At 44.6% G+C, this 26,439-nt stretch overlaps 1 protein-coding gene across 3 annotated transcripts in view; it reads left to right on the top strand.

The window, feature by feature from the left end:
• The window catches only part of hace1 (HECT domain and ankyrin repeat containing E3 ubiquitin protein ligase 1), a 119,562-nt gene that overhangs the window by 53,340 nt on the left and 39,783 nt on the right, over window positions 1–26,439 (top strand). For 2 of the 3 annotated variants that reach the window (XM_072499858.1, XM_072499857.1), the window contains exons 10-18: window positions 1,425–1,531; window positions 3,404–3,650; window positions 9,107–9,453; window positions 20,543–20,611; window positions 20,693–20,780; window positions 23,476–23,587; window positions 24,228–24,325; window positions 25,499–25,586; window positions 25,990–26,139. In XM_072499858.1, the coding sequence (XP_072355959.1) occupies window positions 1,425–1,531; window positions 3,404–3,650; window positions 9,107–9,453; window positions 20,543–20,611; window positions 20,693–20,780; window positions 23,476–23,587; window positions 24,228–24,325; window positions 25,499–25,586; window positions 25,990–26,139 (1,306 nt within the window). The remainder of the gene's footprint in view (window positions 1–1,424; window positions 1,532–3,403; window positions 3,651–9,106; window positions 9,454–20,542; window positions 20,612–20,692; window positions 20,781–23,475; window positions 23,588–24,227; window positions 24,326–25,498; window positions 25,587–25,989; window positions 26,140–26,439) is intronic. The other variant, XM_072499856.1, reaches the window with a different exon arrangement.

The following is a 26,439-nucleotide window of genomic DNA, read 5'->3' as shown; positions in this document are numbered from 1 at the left end:
TGAAAATTTACAAACAATGGAGGAGTAAAGAGAGATGGTGATGAGATAGACTGAGTATCTTTCGTGTACATGTCAAACTGGCTTTTGGGCAGTTGCTGAGGGCGTTAATATGTTTTATCATATAGTCCATTGTCCTTGAAATAAATAAACTCCATCCTACTTGCTCATGTTTTATGGCACTGCTCATAAAATTCAGAGATCTATGCACCAGAACACCCACCTCTTTGCCCACTTTCTTTAATGATTTTTCCCATGCAAACTTTCCCATGCAAACTTAACCAGGTGTGTGTGTGTGTGTGTGTGTGTGTGTGTGTGTGTGTGTGTGTGTGTGTGTGTGTGTGTGTGTGTGTGTGTGTGTGTGTGTGTGTGTGTGTGTGTGTGTGTGTGTGTGTGTGTGTGTGTGTGTGTGTGTGTGTGTGTGTGTGTGTGTGTGTGTGTTCCCCCGTAAAGTCCTGATATATGCGTATACCAGCTCCAGCCCACTGCACCTTCCGCTTTGCCCAACACAGGACCTTCTCCTTCATACTGTACCTATGAAAACACAGAGTCACTACTCTTGACGGCTCACTCTCCTTTGGTCCAGGCCTCCACGACCGATGAGCCCGATCCAGTTAATATCGGGAGGGATCATCCCCCTCCCCCAATAGCTTCGCCAACATCGTGGCAAAATACTCAGTCGGCCTCGGGCCTTCCACTCCTTCGGGCAGACCCACAATCCCCAGATTCTGTCGCCTGGATCCGCAGACCCTTGTTGGTCTCTATCACCCTCCGCATCTCCTTCCCCATTGAGGTAAGTTGATCACTGTGCTGCAATAATGTCTCTTCCACTTCCTTCAGCGCCTCACCTTGCTCCCGCACCTCTGCCACTGCGCTCAATACCGATGCAATCGCCTCCTCCACCAGCACTTTCAATATTGCCCCCATCTCCTTCCCCATCGCCTCCATGTGTTTTGTGAACTACCTTTCGAGTTCCACGGCCATCACCGTAGTCATTTCTTCAGCTGTGGGCAATGCGGCCTCCCCTGGTGCCCCAGCCTCCACCTTTCTTGCCGTCCCCGCGGTGACCTTTCCACTCCCCGACGGACCTTCAGCCGCTTTTTCACGGCAGTTTTTAAACTTATTTTCGACATTTCCCATCACTGCCTTCTCCCTGCTTTTGCCGCCTCCGTTGCCCCTGGGACCGGGCGTTAAACCCCGAAAATGCCGTTCCCGGACTGGAGCCCTCCAATGTGCAGCTGCCTCCCGCCCGCCGTCACCGGAAGTCTATATTTATGCATCTTTAAGAACGGTTGAGATGTATCAGCATGAAATTGTTGTAAGTTATTTTTATCTTGAGCTCCTGGTTACTTTGTAGAAAGTTTCATTATTTGTCATTCCTATTGTGTTTCATAAGTATTTTAGTGTCTGATTACTTTTGCATTTAGCTGCGTCAGGTTCTTGAGCACCTTTGTCCACAAAACGAGAGTCAGTATCAGAAGATATTGACCAGCCTTGCTGAAGTTGCTACGACAAATGGCCATAAGTTGCTCAGGTGAGTTAAGAAGAACAGTTGGATCCAAACACAGCATTGACTCTAATTTCAGTTCCTTTAGCACAACTTGCCCACAGCATTTGAAAGGGGAACCTGTTAGTGGAATGTTAAACTACAATTGCATAAATCCCTTCTGGGGAATAGGCCAGATCTTTAATTCAGAATTAATTTTTCTCGTTTGTTAACTCTTCTAATTCAAGCCTGGGTCTCTGGTCTTTTAAGTATATTTTTGAGGGCGGCACGGTAGCAGAGTGGTTAGCACTGTTGCTTCACAGCTCAGGGGTCCCAGGTTTGATTCCGGCTTGGGTCACTGTCTCTGCGGATTCTGCACATTCTCCCCGTGTCTGGGTGGGTTTCCCCCGGGTGCTCCAGTTTCCTCCCACAGTCTAAAGATATGCAGGTTAGGTGGATTGGCCATGCTAAATTGCTTTTAGTGTCCTAAAAAAAGATTAGATGGCGTTGCTGGGTTACGGGGATTGGGTGGAGGTGTGGGCTTGGGTGGGGTGCTCTTTCCAAGGGCCGGTGCAGACTCGATGGGTCGAATGGCCTCCTTCACTGTAGATTTTATGATTCTTTGGGAACACCGCCATCTGGCAGTTCTTCTCCGAGCCACTCACCACCCTGTCTTGGAACTGTATCGCTGTAACAATTTAAGAAGGCAGCTCGTCACCACCTTCTCGGGGACAATTAGGGATGTGTAATGAACACTGTCCTTAGCCAGTGACGCCCACATCCCTTGAATTAATTTTTTAAAAATAATTATGATAAATGAAGAAGCTATGGTCTGGGGTTGCAATGACGAGCTTTGTATAATAGATATCTTCTTAAAAAATTGTGAGCCATTGAATGTTATGCTAAAATCGAGCAACAGTTTCTTTGATTAATTCTCCATCAGGAATAATATGATGTGCATATGAGTTTGCAGTATTGTAAGATTATTGTAGGGAAATGCTCACACCATAATCACATTTTCATGTTGAATTACCTTTTCCAAACATGAATAAAATGGCTAATGTTTAATATTGAACAGTATTAACAAGAGTATTGACAGTCAGAGAGATCTAGGTGTACAGGTCCACAGGTCACTGAAAGGGGCAACACAGGTGGAGAAGATAGTCAAGAAGGCATACGGCATGCTTGCCTTCATTGGCCCAGTCATTGAGTATAAGAATTGGCAAGTCATGTTGCAGCTGTATATAACCTTAGTTAGGCCACACTTGGAATATAGTGTTCAATTCTGGTCGCCACACTACCAGAAGGATGTGGAGGCTTTAGAGAGGGTGCAGAAGGCATTTACCAGGATGTTGCCTGGTATGGAGGGCATTAGCTATAAGGAGAGGTTGAATAAACTCGGTTTGTTCTCACTGGAACGACGGAGGTTGAGGGGCGACCTGATAGAGGTCTACAAAACTATGAGGGGTATAGACAGAGTGGATAGTCAGAGGCTTTTCCCCAGGGTAGAGGGGTCAATTACTAGGGGGCATAGGTTTAAGGTGCGAGGGGCAAGGTTTAGAGGAAATGTACGAGGCAAGTTTTTTACACGGGGTAGTGGGTGCCTGGAACTTGCTGCCGCAGGAGGTGGTAGAAGCAGGGACGATAGTGACATTTAAGGGGCATCTTGACAAATACATGAATAGAGGGATTTGGACCCAGGAAGTGTAGAAGATTTTAGTTTATATGTGCAGCATGGTTGGCACAGGCTTGGAGGGCCGAAGGGCCTGTTCCTGTGCTGTACTTTTCTTTGTTCTTTGTATTCATATGACAAGTACAAAATATTTTCAAAAATTTAAAAATGTTACTTTTTGCAAAGTAAGTAGTGTTGCAGGAGAAAATATTAAATGTTACTTAATTTTCTCCCTCCCCCTTCCTCAGCATATCAAGTAGCTATGAAGCTCAGATGAAGAGTTTGTTGAAGATAGTGCGAATATTCTGCCATGTGTTCCGCCTAGGCCCAACCCCTCCCAGTAATGGAAATGACATGGCTTACAATGGAAATAAAACTCCGAGAAGCCAAGTTTTCAAGGTCAGAAAAATGTATGACGTTATTAGGAAGATTGAAGTAAAAGAGATGAATTTCACAAAGCATGCAAACATTAATCAGACAACTCTTGAAAAAGAAGTAAGTTTGGTTGACCGAGTATGTACACATTTAAAATTATGTGAAACTTACATTTTCGCGTGGTAGTACGGAACTTGAATTTTGCTGAAAAGTGATAGATGTTGCCGAAGCTTTTCATCTTGCATTCATCAGAACAAATTCCAGAATGCCAAATTTCAAATGATCACAACTTGGGCTACAGGAGAAAAGGATTCTTTCTGATTGGTTGGTGAGTTTATTCCAGCTGAGGGGTTGCCATGGAGAAAGCAATGGGGAATGATAGACTCCCCAAACTCCAGGCCAGTGCAGAAAAAGAACGCAAGGCAGCTTGAACATATTCCTTTTGTTTGATTCTATGTTGCTCCTGGCAAGCACAAATGAGCCATATTGTAAGCTCGACTGATTGTCTCAAATTATTTGCTCGTATAGCTATCAGCCCACTCAGTAAGTCGCGAAATCACGTCGAACAGGAGAGATTTTATTGATGGTTTTGCAAGCACGGATTGGTTGAGTATGGTCTGTTATTAAACCAGCAACCAAATAACCATGGGGCGGAATTCTCTATTCCTGAGGCTAACAGAGAATCTGTGGGTGATTCACGATGGGAAAATCGGCGCGATGCCCTCACTGATTCTGGTACCGGTGGCCCGCGGCGTTGGGAACCTGGCCCAGTGGGGGCGATGCATCGTGGGTTGGCCGGCTGATGATGCGCCAACGGCCTTGCGACTTCACACGGCGCGAGTCCTGATGATGCCGATTTGGAGGGGGCGGAGCATCGCGAACTGGCATCAAACCAGTGCCTGCCCCGAATCCGGCGTCGGAAGCTGTTCTCCGCCCCATCGCTGATCCCGAGTTCGGCGTCGGGCTACGGAGAATCCCGACCATGATGTTTGATTTGATCAGCCAGTCATTGGAACGTGTGACCCATGTATCTGGCATCTCACTGGCACTGAAATTCAAAACAGTGGTGTTCAATTGTGTGGAAACTGGTATGTCTTTTTGGACTGATGGCAGCATCCGTTAGTGGAAAAGACCACTTTGCTTTCTCCAGGTAATGCCTTGGCCAATCAGAGTCAACTTGCCAACCAATGGGCATCCTTTCGTCCTCTAGCATTAGTTTTTCCGATTGTGAGATATTTGCCATTCCTGTGTTTGTCCCAATGAGAGCAAGGTGAAATGCTTCAGCAACACGTCTCTCTTTTCAGCAATATTAAAAATTTTGAACAAACAATTATTGATTAATTTGTCAAAAATTACTTTTGATTTTTAGTATATTAATTTACTATTAAACATTTTTTTTTTAAAGAGTACCCAATTCTTTTTTTCCAGTTAAAGGGCAATTTAGCGTGGTCGATCCACCTACCCTGCACATCTTTGGGTTGTGGGGGTGAGACCCACGCAGACACTGGGAGAATGTGCAAACTCCACATGGGCAGTGACCCGGGACCAGGATCGAACCCGGGTCCTTGGCACTGTGAAGCAGCAATGCTAACCACTGCACCACCATGCCGCCCATTATTTACCAATTTGAATCTCTTCAGTTACTTGGATACAGCAACTTGTAAATTTTCAAGCAGTGTTTAAGGATTTCGAAATAATTTAAAAAAAAAAAAAAAATTATTTTTGCTTTGTTGTTTCATCCTTTTTTTTGTTGAAAAATATTTTTATTGACATTTTAACAGATTTATATCAAAGATTTGTCACACATCACCATAATAACACGCATATCAAAAATTACAAGTAACAACAGTAACATAAGCCCCAATAGCAGAAATATAACTTCAAACAACAACACAATCACCCCCTCCCCCCACAAAAACCAAAAGTGACCAGCTCTTTAAAGTGCCACCGTCTATGATAGAACCCATCAATCAACTCCCTCACCGTAAACCTTCTGGAGGTACAGGAATTCCATTAAATCATCCAGCCACGCTATCACACTGTGGCATCACCTGCTCAACAATATTTGTCTTCAGAATGCCAAAACATCTACCCCCACCCTGTCCTCAACTCCGTCTGGCCCGACACCCCAAATACAGCAACTAATGGACAAGGTTTTAAGTCAACCTTCAGGGTTGCGGATATGGTGCTGAACAAATACTCCCCAAAATCCACTAGCTTGGGACAGGACCTGAATATGTGTGGGTGGTGAGCAAGCCCTCCTGAGCACCGCTCACATTTATCCTCGACCCCTCAAAAGATTGACTCATCCTACCCTTGGTGAGGTGCAACCTAAACACCACATTGAGCTGTATCAAACTCAACCTCGCCCAGAATGTAGTGGCATTCGCCCTATGAAGGGACTCACTCCATACCTCCTCCATCATAATGGGTCTCAGTAGCTCCTCCCACCTGGCCTTCACTTCTTCCACCGAAACCTGCTCTTTCCCCACGATTCGTCCAATTATACCTCTTACGTGCTGCCCTCTGACCCCGCACACAAGAGTTATCCTTTTCAAAAGGGTAGAAGGTGGTGCCCTTGGAAATGCCAGCCGGGCAAAGTCCCGCACCTGAATATATCCGACCCCCCCCCCCCCCCACGCCCTGCTTTATCCTTCAACTCATCCCAACTCATGAATTTTTGTCTACTGTGTACGTTGCCTTGGCCGCAGAAAAATACTTTTCACTGTACTTCGGTACATGTGACAATAAATAAATCAAATCAATGCACCTCCAGGAACAAGTTTTTCACCCTCACCAGACCTTTGATTCCATACCCCCCGAATGTAGCATCCAATTTCGCCACCTCAAACAAATGGTTCCCACAGATAGGGGCCCACCTTGACACCGCCCTCAGTTTAAAATGCTGGCGGAATTGCCGCCATACCTTTAGTGTGGTGTTTCGCTGGAGCAAAAGGCAGAGATGCTGTCACCAGTAGTTCCAGACCTCTCTCTGTAAGATCCTGACTCCATCTGTACCCAACTAACTTTCTGATCCCCAACCCACCTCAACACCTTCTCCGCATTGGGAGCCCAATTATAACACATCAGGTTTGGCAGCGGGAAACCCCCACTTGCCGTTCCCTCTGTAGGACCCTCTCCGAATCCAAGGCGCTCTCCCCACCCATGTAAAGCCCATTGTGAGCTGCTCCATCTCCTGGAAAAAAGCCTTTGTTAGAAAGACTAGGAGGCAGTGAAACAGGAACAAGAATTGCAGCAAAGTAATAATCTTAATAGATTGTACTCGGCCTGCCAGTGAAAGTTGAAGGATGTCCCACCTTTGCAAGTCTGCTCTAACCCTGCTCGCCAAGCTTGTAAAATTCTGTTTGATAAGTCGCACCCAATCCCATGCTATCTAGACCACCAAGTAGTGAAAACTGGCCACTGTCTGATGGAATGGCAAATCTCCCAAACCCCCGAGGACTAACCACAAAAAATCTCTTTTCCCAACATTTATTTTATATCCTGAAAAGGAACCAAACTTCTTCAATATCCCCATTATCCACTCCACCCTCCCACGCACACACACAATCACTGGCCCGAGACTCCTTATGTACAGCAGAAGGTCATCTAGGTACAGGGATACCCTATGCTGCATCCCACCCTGCACAATCCCTTTCCATTCATCCGATGCTCTCAAAGTGGTTTGATCACCAGCACGAATAACAAAAGTGACAGAGGACATCCCTGTCTTGTCTCCATGTGTAGCCCGAGCGACTCTGAATTCAAGGTGTTTGTATGCACAGTAGCAGCCGATGCATCATATTATAGCTGAACCCACGATACAAACATAGAACCAATCCAAAACTTCCCCAGAAACGTGAACAGGTAGTTACATTCGGCCTTGTTGAATGCTTTTTCGGCGTCTAGGGACACAATTATCTCTGTATCCATCCCCCCCGTCGGTGTAAGCAACCACATAATGTTCGACAATGGCTTTCTACCCCTCATGGTGATCTTTGCCCACCACCTCTGGGAGGCAGTACTCCCAACCTCGATGCTAGAATTTTAGCCAAACGTTTTGCATCCGTGTTAAAGGAGGAAATTGGGCGGTACAACCCACACTGTGGGATCCTTGTCCTTCTTCAGGAGGAGGGAGATGGACGCCTGTCTTCGGAAGCAAATCCCACACCAATGAGTCATTAAACTTCTCCAGTACCAATCGGGCCAGCTGGTCTGCAAACAACTTGATGGAGCAATTTAGTGATAGAAAATAAAGATTTATAATAGTGCATTTCACAACCGTTTTCTGATGTTGATTGAAGGATAAATATCGGTCAGGATACCGGGGATATTTCCCTGATTCTCTTCAAAATAGTTCTATGGGACTTTTACATCCGCCTGAGTTGACAGATGGGGTCCTGGTTTAACCACTTCGCCAAAAAGATGCCACCTCTGGCAATGCAATGGTCCTCAGTACTGCACTGCAATGTCAGCCTTGATTTTTGTGCTCAAGTCCTGTAGTGGGGTGCGAATGCTGAAACTGTAGCTCAAAGATGAGAGTGCTCCCAACTGAACCATGACTGATGGAAACCATTCTTTGATAAATTGTTGAGTTGTCGATAACTGAGGTATATAATGAACAAAAGCAACTGTGACATAAATACATACACAAGCAGATGCATAGAATTATGGAATTTACAGTGCAGAAGGAGGCCATTTGACCCATCGAGTCTGCCTCTGTGCATACTCAACCCCTCCCGTTGAACCTGCCCATCAATTTCTAGGGTGGAAGGAACTTGCATTGCTTGCCTGATAATGTAAATGTTACATTTGCATCATGGTTCAAGCTGGATTGCCTGAACCATCAAAATAATTGTGTAAAGCATACAGACCACCTAAAATAAATCTAAAACCTTTTATAAGACGATAGTTGGATTTATATCAAGCGTTAACATAGGAGAACATCCCAAGGTGGGCTAAGATGAGTGCACTAAGAACGCAATAAGAAGAAAATAGTTTTAAAAACTTGATCCAAAAGGTAGGTTTTATGGATGGTTTCTCGTTTATTACCCCCTCCTCAGCAGGATGCTGGATACTGATGGAATGATTTATCCTCTAATCCAAAGGTCAGGAGAACAATTGTAACATTTCTAGCAAAGTCTATGGTTGAGCCTGTGTCCGCTTTGGTGTACCTGGCTGGGAACCACATTTACTAACCTACATCAAAAAATGCAATCTTTTTGTTTCTCCAGTAATGCTTATTGTGATTTATTCTGAGTCTATATAGTTTTGTAAACCTGCTTTGCTGAAAACATGTTCTCCATTATGAAGCATTTCATGTGTGACAAAATGTGAAGAGTTACAGGCTTTTTGGTTGTTTCTTGCCATTGTGCTACCTAGATGACTCTTAATTGCCACACTCTGTATCTGCTAAGATTGAAGCAACAAAAGCAAATGGAATCAAATGTAGTACTTTGTACATTAATTGGTATTCATGCATTTTTACAAACTAATTTCTCCAGATGACAGTTCAGTAATAGAATTAGCCTTTCCCCGTGATGGTAATATTTTTGTTTCTCTCTGTGCCTTCATAGCCTTTAGAACTACTGTGGCACTCACTGGATGAGTGGTTGGTTCTCATTGCCACAGAATTGAAGAAAAGTAAAGAAGACTCTGAAATGGATGCCAAAAATATCACTTCTATTTTACTGAAACAAAGAGCCCAAGAACAGCAGGAAGTTGTCGCCACTCAGGTGTTTAAAACTGTAAGGAAAGAGATCTTGGAAGAGCAACAAACAAGCTTGGCGAAGCTGGAGTATGATGACAACCCTATGGAAGATGCCAGTTCAGATGGTCTAGATGTAATTTCTATGACAGCAAACCGGCTGAGTGCAGTCATCCAGGCATTTTATATGTGCTGTTCTTGTCAGATGCCTCAGGGGTGAGAAAAATTCAAACTTTAGGTTGTTTTGAGTCAGTCTATTGTCTTCATCCTCTGCCTACAGGATAATAATCTAAATGTGGAAATCTCCACCGATTTGTACTTGTGCTGTTTGATATCAAATAGATTTCCTTTCCATAATAACAAGACAAGTTACCTAGAGTGGGTTGTTAAGGACAAAGTTCCATTTTTGACATTAGAATTGAAATCTAGCTACCTATCTTCTGTTAACTTATTGCAGTATGTAGACAATTGGGCATTTTTAGACCTTTCATCAGTTGAGAATTTATCAACTATTTATTAAGACCGTTAGATATAAAAAATGTCCCCAAATATTTTAAAAGGAAAAGTGAAGAGGGTTTAAGAAGGGAGTTGGAAACTGTGTGGCTGAGACTGAAGTGGGTAAGAGAGATGTACAGTCTTGAGTCCGAGGACACACAGGAAAACGAGATAGGAGTAGGCCATATGGCCTGTTGAGCTTGCTCCACCCAGGAGCGGTGGCATTGTCGCAGGACTAGTAATCCTCTGCGGACCCGGTTTGAATCCCACCAGATGATGGAATTTAAAGTCAATAAGACATCTGCAATTAAACGTCTAATGAAACCATTGCCGTTACAACCCAACCAGAAACCTGCTGTCCTTACCTGGCCTGGCCCACATGTGACTCCAGAACCACAGCAATGTGGTTGACTCTTAAATGCCCTCTGAAGTGGCCTAACAAACCACTCAGTTGTATTCAACAGCTTCAAAGGAAACACGAAGGAATGAATCTGTACCACCTGGCATCAACCTAGGCACCAGAAACGACAATGGTAAAACCGTTGACCCTGCAAAATGCCCTTTACTAATAGAGAGTTGTCCCACAGGCAAGTTGAGCAACTGCTTGACACAGTAATGGTCTTGGAATCATACCTTTATAGCTAATGTCCCAGACACCACTATCACTATTCCTGGGTATGTCTTGTCTCTCCCAGCAGAGGTGGTGGCACAGTGGTGTACAGTCAGGAGGGAGTTGCCCTGGGAGTCCTCAACATTGACTCTGTGTCAACATGAAGTCTCATGGCACCAGGTCAAACAGGGGCAAGGAAATTTCTTGCCTAATGATTACCATGTACTGTCCCCGCTCAGCTGATGAATAAGTGCTCCTCGATGCTGAACACCACTTGGAGGATGCACTGAGGGTGGAAAGAGCGCAGAATGCACCCTGGATGGGGGACTTAAATGCCCATCACCAAGAGTGGCTCGGTACTTCCACAGACCATGGCTGGGTCCTAAAGGACATACCTGCTAGACTGGGATCTATTGCAAGTGATGAGGGAATCAACAAGAGGGAAAAACATACTTGACCTCATCCTCATCAATCTGCCTGCTGCAGATGTACCTGTTCATGACCATATCGGTGGGAGTGACCATCACACAGTCCCTGTGGAGATGAAGTCCCATCTTCATATTGCGGATACCCTTCACTGTGCTATGTGGCATTACCACTGTGCTAAATGGACTAGGGTTCAAACTGATTTAGCAGCTCAAGAATGGGCATCCAAGAGGCACTGTGGGCCATCAGCAGAATGTACTCAACCACTATATGTAACCTTATGACTCTGCATATCCCCCACTCTACCACTGCTGCCAAGCCAGGGGATCCACAGTGGTTCAATGAATGCAGGAGAGCATGCCAGGTGCAACACCAAGTATACCTATGATGTCAACCTGGTGAAGCTACAACACCGGAATACTTGTGTGCCAAACAGCGTAAGCAGCAAATAATAGCCAGAGCGAATCGATTCCATAGCCAACAGATCAGATCTATGCTCTGCAGTCCTGCAACATCCAGCCATGGATATTGGTGGACAACTAAACAACTTACTAGAGGAGAAGGTCCTACAAGAGAGGGGGTGGTCCTGGATTTAATTTTAACTAACAAAGCATCAGCATTTTGCAGGCAGCGTTCATAACTCCGTTAGATTCAAGATTGTTGTGGGAAAGTACAAAGATGGGCCTGAAATCAGAGTTCTAAAGTGGGGGAAACCCGCTTTTAATAAGATCAGATATGATTTGGCCCAAGTGGACTAGGAGCAGACGCTTTTTGTTCAATTTGTGATAGAACAGTGGGACACATTCAAGAAGGAAATAGGGAGAGTACAGGGACACGTTCCAATAAAGAAAAAGGGTGGGACCACAAACCCAGTGAACCCTGGATATCAAGGGCTATGCAGCATTGGCTAAAAATGAAATTGAGGGGTTTAGATAGAGCAGACAGGAAGAAACCTTTATCCCATAGTGGAGGGATCAATGACCAGGGGGCATAGATTCAAGGTAAGGGGCAGGGGATGTGAGGAAAACCTTTTACTCAAAGGGTGGTAGGAGTCTGGAACTCCCTGTCTGAAAAGGGTGGTGGAGGCAGCGACCCTCCTAATATTTAATAAGTATGTAGAAGTACACTCGCAATGCCAGGGCATACAAGGTTATGGGCCAAGTGCTGGAAAATGGGATTAGAATAAGTAGTGGTTGTTTTTGACCAGCGCAGATGCGATGGGACGAAGGGCCTTTGCTGTAAATCTCGATTAAAAAGTATCCCAATCCTCAATGATGGCGGAGCCCAGCACATCTGTGCAAAACATAAGGCATTGGCAACAATCTTCAGCCAGAATTTCCGAGTGGATGATCTATCCCTGCCTCCTCCTCCAGAAGTCCCGAGCATCACAGATGTCAGTCTTCAGTCAATTTGATTCACTCCGATTGATATTGAGAAAGGCTGAAGGCATTGGATACTGCAAAGGCTATGGGCCCTGACAATATTCTGGCAATTGGCCTGAAGATTTGTGGTCCAGAACCTGCAGTCCCCCTAGCCAAGCTTTTGCAGTACAGCCACAGCATTGGCATTTCCCGGCAATGTGAAAAGTTGCCCACGTGTGCCCAGTACACTAGATGTACTGTTTTGGATACTGTTGGGGGAGATGGTCATAGCACCGTGGCTGGCTCTGCTGCACAGGAGGGCAGGATAAAGAGTGGCAGAGCTATAGTGATGTGGGATTCAATTGTACGGAGAATAGATAGGTGTTTCTGAATCCGCAAATGAGACTACAGGATGGTGCGTTGCCTCCCTGGTGCAAGGGTCAAGGATGTCTCGGAGCGGCTGCGCGTTGCCTCCCTGGTGCAAGGGTCAAGGATGTCTCGGAGCGGCTGTTGGACATTCTGGAGGGGGAGGATGTACAGCCAGTTGTCGTGGTGCATATAGGCACCAGCGATTATAGGTCTAAAATAGGATGAGGTCCGACGAGCTGAATTTAGGGAGTTGGGAACTAAAAACAGGACCTCAAAGGTAGTAATCTCAGGATTGCTACCAATGCCATGTGCTAGTCAGAGTAGGAATGGCAGGATAGCTAAGATGAATATGTGGCTTGAGGGATGGTATAAGAGTGAGGGATTCAAATTCTTAGGAAATTGGAACCGGTTCTGGGGGCGGTGAGGTGGCACTAGTACAAACCGGACAATCTGCACCTGGGCAGGACCAGAACCAATGTCCTCGCGAGAATGTTTGCTAGTGCTGTTGGGGAGGGTTTAAATGAATATGGTAGGGGGATGGGAGCCGATGCAGGAAGTCGGAGGAAAGTAAGGTGGGGGACAGGAACAAAAGGCAGTAAAGGGAAAGGTGGATGGCGGAGAAACCAAAGAGAAAAATCAAAAAGGGCACATTACATCATTATTATAATAGGGCAATAAATGTAAAAAAAAAGCCTGAAGGATCTGAGTCTCAATACGAGAACCATTTGTTCTCGATCGGAACTGAGCTGACGATCATTAACGGATATGATGTAATTGGGATTACGGAGACCTGTCTCCAGGGTGATGAGGATGGGTATTCAATGTTCACGAAAGATAGGAAAGGAAAGGGAGGTGGGGTAGAGTTTCTGGTTAAAGAGGAGATTAACACAATAGTAAGGAAGGACATTAGCCTGAATGATGTGGAATCTGTATGGGTGGAGCTGCGGAACACCAAAGGACAAAAACCGTTCTTGGGAGTTGTGTACAGACCACCAAACAGTAGTTGTGAGGTTGGGGATGGCATCAAATCCGGGATCGTGTTAAAGCCAAAGAAGAGGCATATAAATTGGCCAGAAAAAGCAGCAAGCCTGAGGACTTGGAGAAATTTAAAATTTATCCGAGGACAAAGTGTCTAATTCGGAAGGGGAAAATAAAATACAAGAGTAAGCTTGCAGAAAAGATAAAAACTGACTGCAAAAGCTTATATAGATAATGCGAAGAGAAAAAGACTGGTGAAGGCAAATGTAGGTCCCTTACAGAATTCATAGTGGACAACAAAGAGATGGCAGACTTGTTGAACAAATACTTTGGATCTGTCTTCATTAAGGAGGAGACAAATAACCTTCCGGAAATATAAGGGGACAGAGGGTCTAGTATGAAAGAGGAACTGAAGGAAATCGTCATTCGTCAGGAAATTGTATTGGGGAAATTGATGGGATTAAAACCCGATAAGTCCCTGGGCCTGATACTCTGCATCCCAGAGCACTTAAGGAAGTGGCCCTAGAAATATTGGATGCATTGGTGATCATTTTCCAGCAACCTCTACAGACTCTGGAACAGTTCCAATGGATTGGAGGGTAGCTACTTTTTTAAAAAAGGAGGGAGAGAGCAAACAGGGAATTATAGACCAGTTAGCCCAACGTCAGTGATGGGGAAAATGCTGGAGTCAATTCTTAAGGATGAAATAACTGACCATTTGGAAAGCAGGGACAGGATCGGTCCAAGTCAGCATGGATTCACTGAAGGGAAATCATGCTTGACAAATCTTCTGGAATGTTTTGAGGTTGTGTGGAGCCAGAGGAAATGGGCGAGGTACTAAATGAATACTTTGCATCAGTATTCACCAAAGAGAAGGAATTGGTAGATGTTGAGTCTGGAGAAGGGGGTGTAGATAGCCTGGGTCACATTGTGATCCAAAAAGACGAGGTGTTGGGTGTCTTAAAAAATATTAAGGTAGATAAGTCCCCAGGGCCGGATGGGATCTACCCCAGAATACTGAAGGAGGCTGGAGAGGAAATTGCTGAGGCCTTGACAGAAATCTTTGGATCCTCGCTGTCTTCAGGGGATGTCCCGGAGGACTGGAGAATAGCCAATGTTGTTCCTCTGTTTAAGAAGGGTAGCAAGGATAATCCCGGGAACTACAGGCCGGTGAGCCTTACTTCAGTGGTAGGGAAATTACTGGAGAGAATTCTTCGAGACAGGATCTACTCCCATTTGGAAGCAAATGGACGTATTAGTGAGAGGCAGCACGGTTTTGTGAAGGGGAGGTCGTGTCTCACTAACTTGATAGAGTTTTTCGAGGACGTCACAAAGATGATTGATGCAGGTAGGGCAGTGGATGTTGTCTACATGGACTTCAGTAAGGCCTTTGACAAGGTCCCTCATGGTAGACTAGTACAAAAGGTGAAGTCACACGGGATCAGGGGTGAGCTGGCAAGGTGGATACAGAACTGGCTAGGTCATAGAAGGCAGAGAGTAGCAATGGAGGGATGCTTTCTAATTGGAGGGCTGTGACTAGTGGTGTTCCACAGGGATCAGTGCTGGGACCTTTGCTCTTTGTAGTATATATAAATGATTTGGAGGAAAATGTAACTGGTCTGATTAGTAAGTTTGCAGACGACACAAAGGTTGGTGGAATTGCGGATAGCGATGAGGACTGTCAGGATACAGCAGGATTTAGATTGTCTGGAGACTTGGGCGGAGAGATGGCAGATGGAGTTTAATCCGGACAAATGTGAGGTAATGCATTTTGGAAGGGCTAATGCAGGTAGGGAATATACAGTGAATGGTAGAACCCTCAAGAGTATTGAAAGTCAAAGAGATCTAGGAGTACAGGTCCACAGGTCATTGAAAGGGGCAACACAGGTGGAGAAGGTAGTCAAGAAGGCATACGGCATGCTTGCCTTCATTGGCCGGGGCATTGAGTATAAGAATTGGCAAGTCATGTTGCAGCTGTATAGAACCTTAGTTAGGCCACACTTGGAGTATAGTGTTCAATTCTGGTCGCCACACTACCAGAAGGATGTGGAGGCTTTAGAGAGGGTGCAGAAGAGATTTACCAGAATGTTGCCTGGTATGGAGGGCATAAGCTATGAGGAGCGATTGAATAAACTCGGTTTGTTCTCACTGGAACGAAGGAGGTTGAGGGGCGACCTGATAGAGGTATACAAAATTATGAGGGGCATAGACAGAGTGGATAGTCAGAGGCTTTTCCCCAGGGTAGAGGGGTCAATTACTAGGGGGCATAGGTTTAAGGTGAGAGGGGCAAAGTTTAGAGTAGATGTACGAGGCAAGTATTTTACGCAGAGGGTAGTGGGTGCCTGGAACTCGCTACCGGAGGAGGTAGTGGAAGCAGGGACGATAGGGACATTTAAGGGGCATCTTGACAAATACATGAATAGGATGGGAATAGAAGGATACGGACCCAGGAAGTGTAGAAGATTGTAGTTTAGTCGGGCAGTATGGTCGGCACGGGCTTGGAGGGCCGAAGGGCCTGTTCCTGTGCTGTACATTTCTTTGTTCTTTTGTTTGTTCTTTGTGACCAGTAGAGTGGATAAGGGTGAACCAGTGGGTGTTGTGTATCTGGTGCTCCTCCAGGTGCTCTGGTTTCCTCCCACAAGTCCCAAAAGACGTGCTTGTTAGGTGAATTGGACATTCTGAATTCTCCCTCAGTGAACCCGAACAGGCACCGGAATGTGGCGACTAGGGGCTTTTCACACAGTAACTTTATTGCAATGTAAGCCTACTTGTGACAATAAACATTATTGTTATTAATCTCCAACAAGAGAGGATCTAACCATCATCCCATGACATTCAATGGCATTACCATCGCTGACATTACCAATCCCCCAGTATCAACATCCTGGGGGTTACCATTGACCATAAACTGAACTGAACTAGCCATGTCTGTTGCAACCAGAACAGATAAATGGCTAGGAATCCTGCAGAAAGTCATTCCCCTCCGATAGTAGCCCCTCCCCACCCCCCACCACACAAACCTGTCTACCATTTACAAGGCATAAGTCAAGGGTGATGGAATGCTCTCCACTTTTTTTGTAAATTTAGAGTATCCAATTCATTTTCCAATTAAGGGGTGATTTAGTGTGGCCAATGCACTTACCGTGCACATCTTTTGGGTTGTGGGAGCGAAACCCATGGACACGGGGCGAATGTGTAAACTCCACACGTACAGTGACCCAGAGCCGGGATCGAACCTGGTGCCTCGGCGCCGTGAGGCAGCAGTGCTAACCACTGTGCTGCCCGGAATACTCTCCACTTGCCTGGATGAGTGCAGCTGCAACAACACTCTAAGCTCACAACCTTCCAGGACAAAGCAGTCTGCTTGATTGCTACCCCTTCCACAAACATACATTCCCTCCACCACCGACGAACAGTGGCAGCCATATGCACCATCTACAAGGTACCCTGCAGGAATTCACCAAGGCTCCATAGGCAGCACATTTAACATCCACGACCGCTGTCATCTAGAAGGACAAGAGCAGCAGATATACAGGAACACCACTACCTGAAGTTCCCCGAAGTCACACACCATCCTGATTTGGAAATATATCGCCATTCCTTTAGTGTCACTTGGTCAAAATCCTGCAACTCTCCCTAATAGCACACCTGCACTCAGGGGGCCACCACGTTCTGATGGGTAATTGTGATCAATATTTCGCAATGCCCCTTCTGAGTTTCCGAACCAGAATTATGGCAGAATTTAGGATCTCAATTCAGCTCTTTTTAAAAATGTGTTCATGGGATGTGTGTCTCTCTGATTAGGACAGGATTTGTGGCTCATCCTCAATTGAGCTTGAGAAGCTGGTGCTGGACTGCTGCTTTGAAATACTGCAGTCCAACTTGTGTATCTACACTTTAGTGTTATGAGGAAGGACGATCCAGATATTTGACCTAGCGACAGTGAAGGAATGACGATATAGTTCCATGTCAGGATGGTGTGTGGCTTGGAGGTACATTTTCAGGTGGTTGTGTTCCCATGTATCTGCTGTCCTAGTCCTTCTAGATTGTGGAGGCTGTGGCTTTGGAAGGTGCTGTGGAAAGAGCATTGGTGATATGCTGTAGTGCAACTCTGCTGGCACTGTGCACGGGGTGAGGGAGTGAAGGTTGAAAGTGGTGGTACCATTCAAACAAACTGCTTGGTCCTGAATGGTGTCAAACTTAGGGCAGCACAGTGGTTAGCACAGTTGCTTCACAGCTCCAGGTTTGATTCCCGGCTTGGGTCACTGTCTGTGTGGAGTCTGCACGTTTTCCCCGTGCCTGCGTGGGTTTCCTCTGGATGTTCCGGTTTCCTCCCACCGTCCAAAGGTGCAGGTTAGGTGGATTGGCCATGCTAAATTGCCCTTAGTGTCCATAAAAGGTTGGGTGGGGTTACTGGGTTACGGGTATAGGGTGGAGGTGTAGGCTTGTGTAGGGTGTTCTTTCCTAAGGCCAGTGCAGACTCGATGGGCCAAATGGCCTCCTGCACTGTAAATTCTATGAAACGTATTGAGTATTGTTGGAGCTGCACTTTGGCAGCTTGGTGGAGAATATTCCTCACATTCCCAATTCATCCTTTGTAGATTTATCGCCTCTTTGATACAGTGGCAAACCTAATTTGACAGCAAGGTTCCTGGGACATTAAGGGAAATAAAAATGAACAATGTATTGAAGTTTTTCATAAAAATGGGTTTAAATTGTTATCTTACTGGAATATCTAATGTTTGTGGTACCATGAAAATCTGGGCAAGTTTATGTATTGTTGGCAACTCAAAAGGAGAGAACAAAAACAAAATAAATTACTATACCTTGCCCAAACCTTATGTTAACTCGGTGCAGCGAATATAGAACTTATCCATTGGTTTAAATGCTTAGCGTCTTCTGGACTCAGCAATTCTATTCAAAGAGCATTGACCTGCATTTGCAACAAGTTTACTGTTACTGCTAATTGGAATTGACTGTCCAGAGTAGTTAAGTACTGGGCAGAGTAGTCATGATATTTCCATCGAGACAAAGTCCAATTTTAAAATATTTCATTTAAAATAAATTTGCATGCATGAAATGGAAACCATTTCACATTTTTATGTATAGTTGGAGATGGGTTGTGTTCAAAAGGCGGTCCATAACAATGTGCACAAGCAATAAGCTGGGTTCTCTGGCCATCCAGACGTACGTGTTTCTCGGAGGTGTGCCATTCGCTGGCAGCAGGATTCTACCTTCCCGCCGCATGTCAATGGGATTTCCCATTGTTACCACCCCACGCCACTGGGAATCCCAAGCAAAGGAGAATTCAGGCCAATATCTCTACATCTTTGTCACAAAATGTACAAACCCACACTGGGACTTTTTAATGTAACATCTGAAATTGTCTGCTTGCCCAATGACGTTCATTACGGTACAGGATTTGCACTGGCTTACCTTGGTGTTCAGAGGAACTTTATACAGGAGCTTGTGGATGTTGGTGTGAAACACGTTCGCGTTTTGCATGATGCTGAATTTGACCAAATGTTTTTGGCTGCACCATCACTAAACTTGCCTCAGATTTTAGCTCTGTTGTGCTGGGTGTACAACGTTCCTCATTTATTTTGCCCAGGTACGCAAGTGATGTTGAGTCATCTATGCAGGCCAGAAGGTGCCAGTTGTGAGTTGCCATGAAGTGCACTGCATAAACTATAGGACGTAGTAGCAAATTTCAAGACAATAAATTGCATGGTTTGGTTGTTAGCTAAGGTTTGAAGGGTCTTAACTTTTTTTTTTTAATTATATGGGGTGGGATTTTCCATAGCCCGACACCGATATCAGGAACGGCGATCGGGCGGAGAATGGCTCTCGACGCCAAAATCGCAGCAGGTGCTGGTTTAACGGCGGGTCATGATGCTCCGACCCCTCCAAATCGGCATTATCGAGACGCCCGTCACGCGCAGTCGCGAGTCCGTTGGAATGTCATTCGTGGGCCCACCAGCGATGCTGCGCCTCCGACGGGCCGAGTTCTGATGGCGCGGGCCACGTGTGGTCTCAGCGGTCATGAGCCTGAAGTGGTGGAGAGAGAAGGCGTGCGGACAGTGTCCAGCACCGCCACACTCTGCCTAGATCGGTGCCGCTGGCAGGGGGGGGTTTCTGCCAGGGCTGGGGGGGAATGGTGGGTGGTGACCAGGAGGTCGGCTGTGGGGTCGGGGTGGGCGGGTACGCGGTCCAGCACAGCCGTCTCCACCATTTCCGGCGCGATCGGTGCGTGTGTGTGTGTGGGGTGTTGGCGTACACGCGGCTGCAGCCTGTCAGCCCTGAGCACGTGCAGCACGGACCCGGCTATTCTCTAACTGTTTTCTGCAAGTTCTACAGGATTTTCACGTGGCGCCGGTGCTAGCCCCTCACCGGTAGAGGAATCGGTGAGGGTTTTGCGCCGATTTTCCCATCGTGAAACACCACGGATCCTCCGTTGGCGTCGACACAGCCTCAGGAACGGAGAGTCCAGCCCACGGTTTCTCATGCTTGACAACACTCCAGTGTCTCTTTGCAATGTATGCAGAGTTACACTTAATAATGGTGTTTTACTCTTCCGGGACATTCAGTGTTCACATAATGTTTACACTACTGAGGATTCCCAGCAGGATAGAAAAATTGAATGCAGCGTGGTTATATTGATCAAAATTGCTAGTTTAGTATTCACAGTTGCTTTAGTTTGGGTGCATTGATTGAGACTCAGTTCTGTAAGTTACATGTTTTTAGTGTCCATGTTTGATCTTTCCAATTTGAGTCATCGTCTTGACAGCATAGAAAGAAGCTCTTGGGCCCAGTTAAGCCCATGCCAGTCTTGCAGAACAATCCAGTCAGCCCTATATCCCTGCATCTATCCCCATAACTTTGTAAGTTCATTTTTTTTTTTTTAAAGTGCCCATCCAATTTCATACTGAAATCGCTGATTCTGCCTCCCTTGTGGGCAGAGTGTTCTACTTGCTGCATTTAAAAAGAAAAAAAAATGCTCTTCCTCACATCCTACTTGAAGACATTAGTGAGCGTGAAAAAGAACACATGCCATTTTCTTTTGCAGAATGACATCACCTCGTTTTATAGAATTTGTGTGCAAGCATGATGACGTTCTGAAGTGTTTTGTGACAAGGTGAGCATATGTGCTTCCAGATGCTCTTCAATGTTGCATTATCGTGACGCCCATTTTAAAAACAACAATACTTTGTTACAGAAACCCAATAATAATATTTGACCACTTTCACTTTCTTCTGGAGTGTCCCGAACTGATGTCAAGATTCATGCACATCATCAAAGCGCAGGTAAGCTTTTTTTAAACACTTAAAAATAAAAGTTTTTCCAACGTCCCAGTAAATTTATATGATGGATTTGCAGATCATAAAAGTATCAAGTTTAGTTTATAATCTTTTTTGAGTAGCTGATGTCAGCCGTGATGGCTGTTGCATTGAATTGCTCCATTATTTGGGTGGGGAAGGTGACTAAGATTGTGCTCTTAATTAAAACCCCGTGAGTTTCTGCTCGAAATGTGCGTGGTTGTGCTTGGTTGCAATGTTGTTTCTCTGCTGATACAAAGCATAAATAATGGCACTTAAAACCCTGGAGGTAACCTCTGCTCATAAAACTCTACCCTGGTCATGGGTCAGTGCTGAGGCCAATTGTTGCATCTCTAACTCTTGTTATGCACCTACAGTCACCTCTGTTAAAGTTAGCTTTAGTAACACCAAACTGATCAAACTTGGGACCTTCATAGTGTATATGACTCAGCTGCTAACAGCCTTAATTAATTGACCTGCGGGTGAAGCTTGTAGTGCAAACTCCTATTACTAACTGGCATTGTTGTAGCAATAAATTATTCAGCATATGATCCCAGATCGTGGCTGTGCTGTATTACCATTCCATTTTGTCTCCAGTAAGAATAACAGGTAGGCTGGAAATCTGGTTTTGAAAAGCCCTTGCCGTAATCATATCATTGTCCACTGTGTGTAGCGCGTAAGTCACGAATGGACCCAAGACCACCATTTTAGGATCTGAAAAGTGCCTAGTCTACCTGGAGTTATCCTGGATGGTATCTCAAAAATTTGAGCAGCAGATTAATCTGGCCATTTCATGCTGCTACTATGCAGTAGCAATACTAGTGGTATTCTCCACTAACAGGGTGCTGCCATAAAGCCATAAAGATTTTCTGCCTAACACACAAACGAGTTGTGTGGTGCATGAATTTCAGTGTAGGTCCAATGCCAGGTATGCAGGATGTGTCCCCCCAAACCATGTGGATAGTAGTAAACAGCACTTCAGCTGTTCTCAATAGGCAGAGCCATACTTGAACCGCCAATGGTTGTAAAATTGGGAATACTGGTTGGATGGGATTCTGCAATTGTTGAGCAATCCCAAGTGTGCTACAAATTACACTCTCAGCCAATTTAAGATAGTCAGTCAGGCCTCCAATGGCTCATGTACACTTGCTAGAGCGTACATATATTCATATGTAGGAACCTGTTCTTTGCAAGCAAAAGGAACATGTCCAGGCATTGTGTCTTTTTTGAATTAAACAATTCAATGGGGGCACTACATAGTTTCCTGGTGTATTTCCATGGCAACACTTCAGTATTGACCAATTAGCACCCTTTTCTCATTCTCCCATTGAAATTTGGCATTCTTCCATTTGTCCTGATGAGTGCAAAATGAAAAACTTTGTCAGCATTTTTGTTCAGCAGTACCCTTATTAAATAAAAGGGCGTGATTTTGTTTCCTGGTATATTTCCATGGCAACATTTCAGAATTGACCAACTAGCACCCTTTTCTCATGCTCCCATTGAAATTTGGCATTCTTCCATTTGTCCTGATGAGTGCAAAATGAAAAACTTTGACAGCATTTTTGTTCAGAAGTACCCTTATTAAATAAAAAGGTGCGATTTTGTGGCCGCGTTGCGCTCGAGCAAGAGCACAACGTGGCTGGTAGATCGAGAAAGGCTCTGCGGGCTTCTTGGTAGCCTTCATGCCGCCTCGCGGGCTCTATCCAATTCCCGCTAGGTGTAGGAATCAGAATCACGGCCAAAAGGGGTGTGCCCAAATGGCGTGTGCATGGACCAGGTGGAACGGCACCGCGGCGGGGGGAGGGGGGGGGTGGCGCGTGTCTCCCAGGCCATCGGAGGCCCCTGGGTGGTATGGGATAGTGCAGGGTTTCTCCCCGGGCCTCACCCTGGTACATGACACCCTGGCACTACCAAGGTGCCTGGGTGGCACTGCCAAGCTGCATGAGCACTGCCAGGGTGGCAGTGCAAGGATGCCAGAGTGGCACTGCCAACGGCCAAGGCCCAATGGGGGAGGGGGGGGCTATGCCCATGAAAGGAGGGTGGGTGATGCATGGCAGGTAAGTGGGTGGGTTCCAGGAGGGGAGGGGGAGCTTGAAGAGGTGGGATCCCCAAGGATCCCATAGCGGGGTGTCCTCACTTTGGGGTGGGGGGGGTTGGTTGACATTGCCCATGGGTGGGGGTGTGGAGGACCCACAAGCCCAAGCTTATTTAGAGATCGGAGCATCTTTCAAAATGGCGGCCTGATCTTAGTTCCCCAGTGATGATAATTCTAGGAGCGGGATTCTTCGCTGCGCCTGCCCGGTGACCGTGGTCAATGGACCTTCACATGGTCCGTGTCCGGCCCATGATGGTCTTGTGGCAGTCAAGGCAGAAGAATTCAACCCTAAATGTGGGCTATACTGGGAAGAAACATTCCAGGGATCAAAAAAGTGACTAAGTGTTGTTTGATACCTGTGGGGAACTCGCTGGCAGAGCCGGAAGGAAACTCCCTGAAAAACTTCATGTTGTGAAACTTGCACCTTCAATCTGAGCCAGCATTGGGATAATGGGCTATTGATGGAGGTGTGGTATTACAATTGTAAGGAAGATTCTGTCATTGTCTTCAGTTCCATTTTAGTTGCCTATTTCTTCTGAAAATTGAATAAAAAAGATTTTAATTAGATTTTTAACTCTCCTCATTTAGCCCTTCAAGGATAGATGTGAGTGGTTCTACGAACATCTTCATGCTAATCATCCTGACTCCGATATGGTGCACAGACCAGTTAATGAAAATGATATCTTACTTGTTCATAGAGGTACAATTTGAGTTACTTTAGCTGTACTAATGAATTTCCATTTCAAAATGTCATCTTGTAGATAAAATATATATGTCCCCCTTTTCATAGCACACATTCTGAAGAGCGTGGACTTCTCTTTCATTACTTCTGGAAGTTTTGTCAATTTAACATTGGGTTTAAACCTTTAAGTGTCAGTTACTGAAACCAAAAGCATTTTGCTTCAAATTACCCTTCAATGTGATGGGATGCTTCCTTCAAATGTAAAATGCAATATGGTGAGCAACAGGAAGACTATTGGTTTTAAAAGCAATTATATTATGTTACTGCTCAGTTTTGTTTGACTTTATTAGAAATATATTAACCAGTGACACTTTTATTCCCATTTTTGGTAGTTACGCGAGTACTCTGACTTTACATGCCAGAGGAAATGATGGTCATGGAAGCTAGAGTGCTCTTTTACTGCTTATCTGGTGCTTGAATGAAAAGGGCTGGATTTGTGATGATATTATACATTACTTTTATAAGTTCAGAGCTAATTTGCCAATGAAAAGAAGTGTGAGAAGTGTGAGGGGGATTAAAGCCCACCCGAGCATGCTTTGTTGTTGTTTCTTGTCTTTCGAGGATGTACCATAGTAACGTTTAGATTTTCTGTTTACAGATTCAATTTTCCAGAGTAGCTGTGAGGTTGTCTCAAAAACAAGCTATGAAAAATTGAAACAAGGCGTTGCTGTACGCTTTCATGGTGAAGAAGGCATGGTATGTTTCCCCCCCCAACCAACCCTGCATCACTTACTTTTAGCAAGCTGTCACCCGTGTTATTGAACTTATTTTTTCATCAAGATTGTTTCAAAATATGTAATTGTTCTGAACAGCGGGAAGCATTTAGTAATCATATGATATAAATAGGATATTTAAATCAGTTTTGCAATTATTTAGGAATACTATAAAGTTTCAAATGTTACACTCAAAAGTTGAGACCAGGGAGAGAACAGCCATGAACTGATTGAATGGCAGAGCAGGCTCGAGGGACTAAATTGCCTATTTCTGCTCGTAATTTCTATGTTCCTATATTATTACATATGAAGATCTTTGTGATATCCTGAGAGACAATTCTTTTGCAGATCTGCAGTACCACATTTGATGAATTGTGTTTTGTTCCAGTTCCATTTGCTAATTATTTTTTTCACCGTTATCACTGGACTAATACATATATTCATGTGGAATAGATTATTTAAAAATGTTTCAAAAATTGATAATATGACATGCCATTTGAATCCTGTGGAGAGATTTTCTTAAAACTGACCGTATATAAATGTTAGGTGGAATGAAATTTAATCATTAACATTGAAATAAAAATAAAATATTGTGGATACTGGAAATCGTATTATGTGTGAGTTTATTGGTCACTATCAATGTCTAGATAGTAAAATCTAATGGAATTATAGGTGTTATAAATTTATCCGTACTTGACTTGACCGTTTAAGTTGTTTAGTATTTACTTTTGACTGCTGTGGTTGCAAGCTTGTAAACTATTCTTTTATTTTATGTCAAATGAGTTCGAAATAGGATTTGTATTAGCACCTGCAATCTCTATGGAACTACTGAGTTCCAGTTCTCAGCATTGATGTGATGTGGAGAAATGCTGAGTGGATTCTTGGGATTTCAGATTTGGCAGTGGTCAGAGCAAGGGAGGACAGAGTGTCAGTGAAAGAAAAAACAAAATCACTCGGGGGCTCTTGCAAGTTATTGTTTTACACATCATAGTGACTTGTTCTAAATGAGACTGATAGATGCCAGTAATGAGTTTGATTGTGACATATATTCGGAACATAGACTGGAGAGATAAAATTGGGGAGTAAAACTCTACATTACTTCAATAAATGGATTAGCATGGTACCTTTAAACTCTGTGTTCCTTTTCTGTACTCAGGGCCAAGGTGTGGTGCGTGAATGGTTCGACATCCTTTCCAGTGAGATAATCAACCCAGACTACGCACTCTTCACTCAGTCGGCAGATGGTACTTGTCTCCTATGGATTTGAAAGGAAATTGTTTTATACACATAGACTGTTTAAGATCTTTAGCACAGGGCTAAATCGCTGGCTTTGAAAGCAGACCAAGGCAGGCCAGCAGCACAATTCAATTCCCGTAACAGCCTCCCCGAACAGGCGCCGGAATGTGGCGATTAGGGACTTTTCACAGTAACTTCATTTGAAGCCTACTTGTGACAATAAGCGATTTTCATTTTATACATTTTTTTCAATATTCAAAGCAAGAATTTTTCATTTTACTTCAACTCAAGATGTTGATTAACCATCTAATGCAAGCAAGCTAAGAATCTTTGTATGTTCTATTTTTTAATACTTGTTGGATTATCAGTTGAGCCAAGAAACCATGACAAAATACATCTACGTTCTTACAGGAACCACCTTCCAGCCTAACAGTAATTCCTCGGTGAATCCAGACCATCTGAATTATTTTCGGTTTGCAGGGCAGATCCTAGGTTTGGCACTTTATCACCGACAACTGGTTAACATCTACTTTACACGCTCATTTTACAAACATATTCTTGGTAAGAATTGTTTCAGTTGAAAATTCATTTTCTAATTTGTGCTATTTTTCTATAGTTTTTGAAAATTGCATTGCACTGAGGGAAAGCTGTACATTGCGAGTAGTTCACTTTTCAAACTTTGTTCATGCTGTGTAAGTGTGCTGGTTGATTGTGGTTGGTGTAGGTGATAATGTGCCGAGTAAGCGGAACCCAGCTCGGATCAAGAACTAGGATCCACAGAACTGATCCTATTCAATAGATACAATGTGCATGTTAACTTGAGGGTAAGGTTATGGACTGTCTGCAGGAAAGTCAGAATGT

The sequence above is a fragment of the Scyliorhinus torazame genome, chromosome 4, assembly GCF_047496885.1.
Source record: "Scyliorhinus torazame isolate Kashiwa2021f chromosome 4, sScyTor2.1, whole genome shotgun sequence".
NCBI classification, from domain to species: Eukaryota; Metazoa; Chordata; class Chondrichthyes; order Carcharhiniformes; family Scyliorhinidae; genus Scyliorhinus; species Scyliorhinus torazame.
This window is presented reverse-complemented; position numbering and strand designations above follow the sequence as displayed.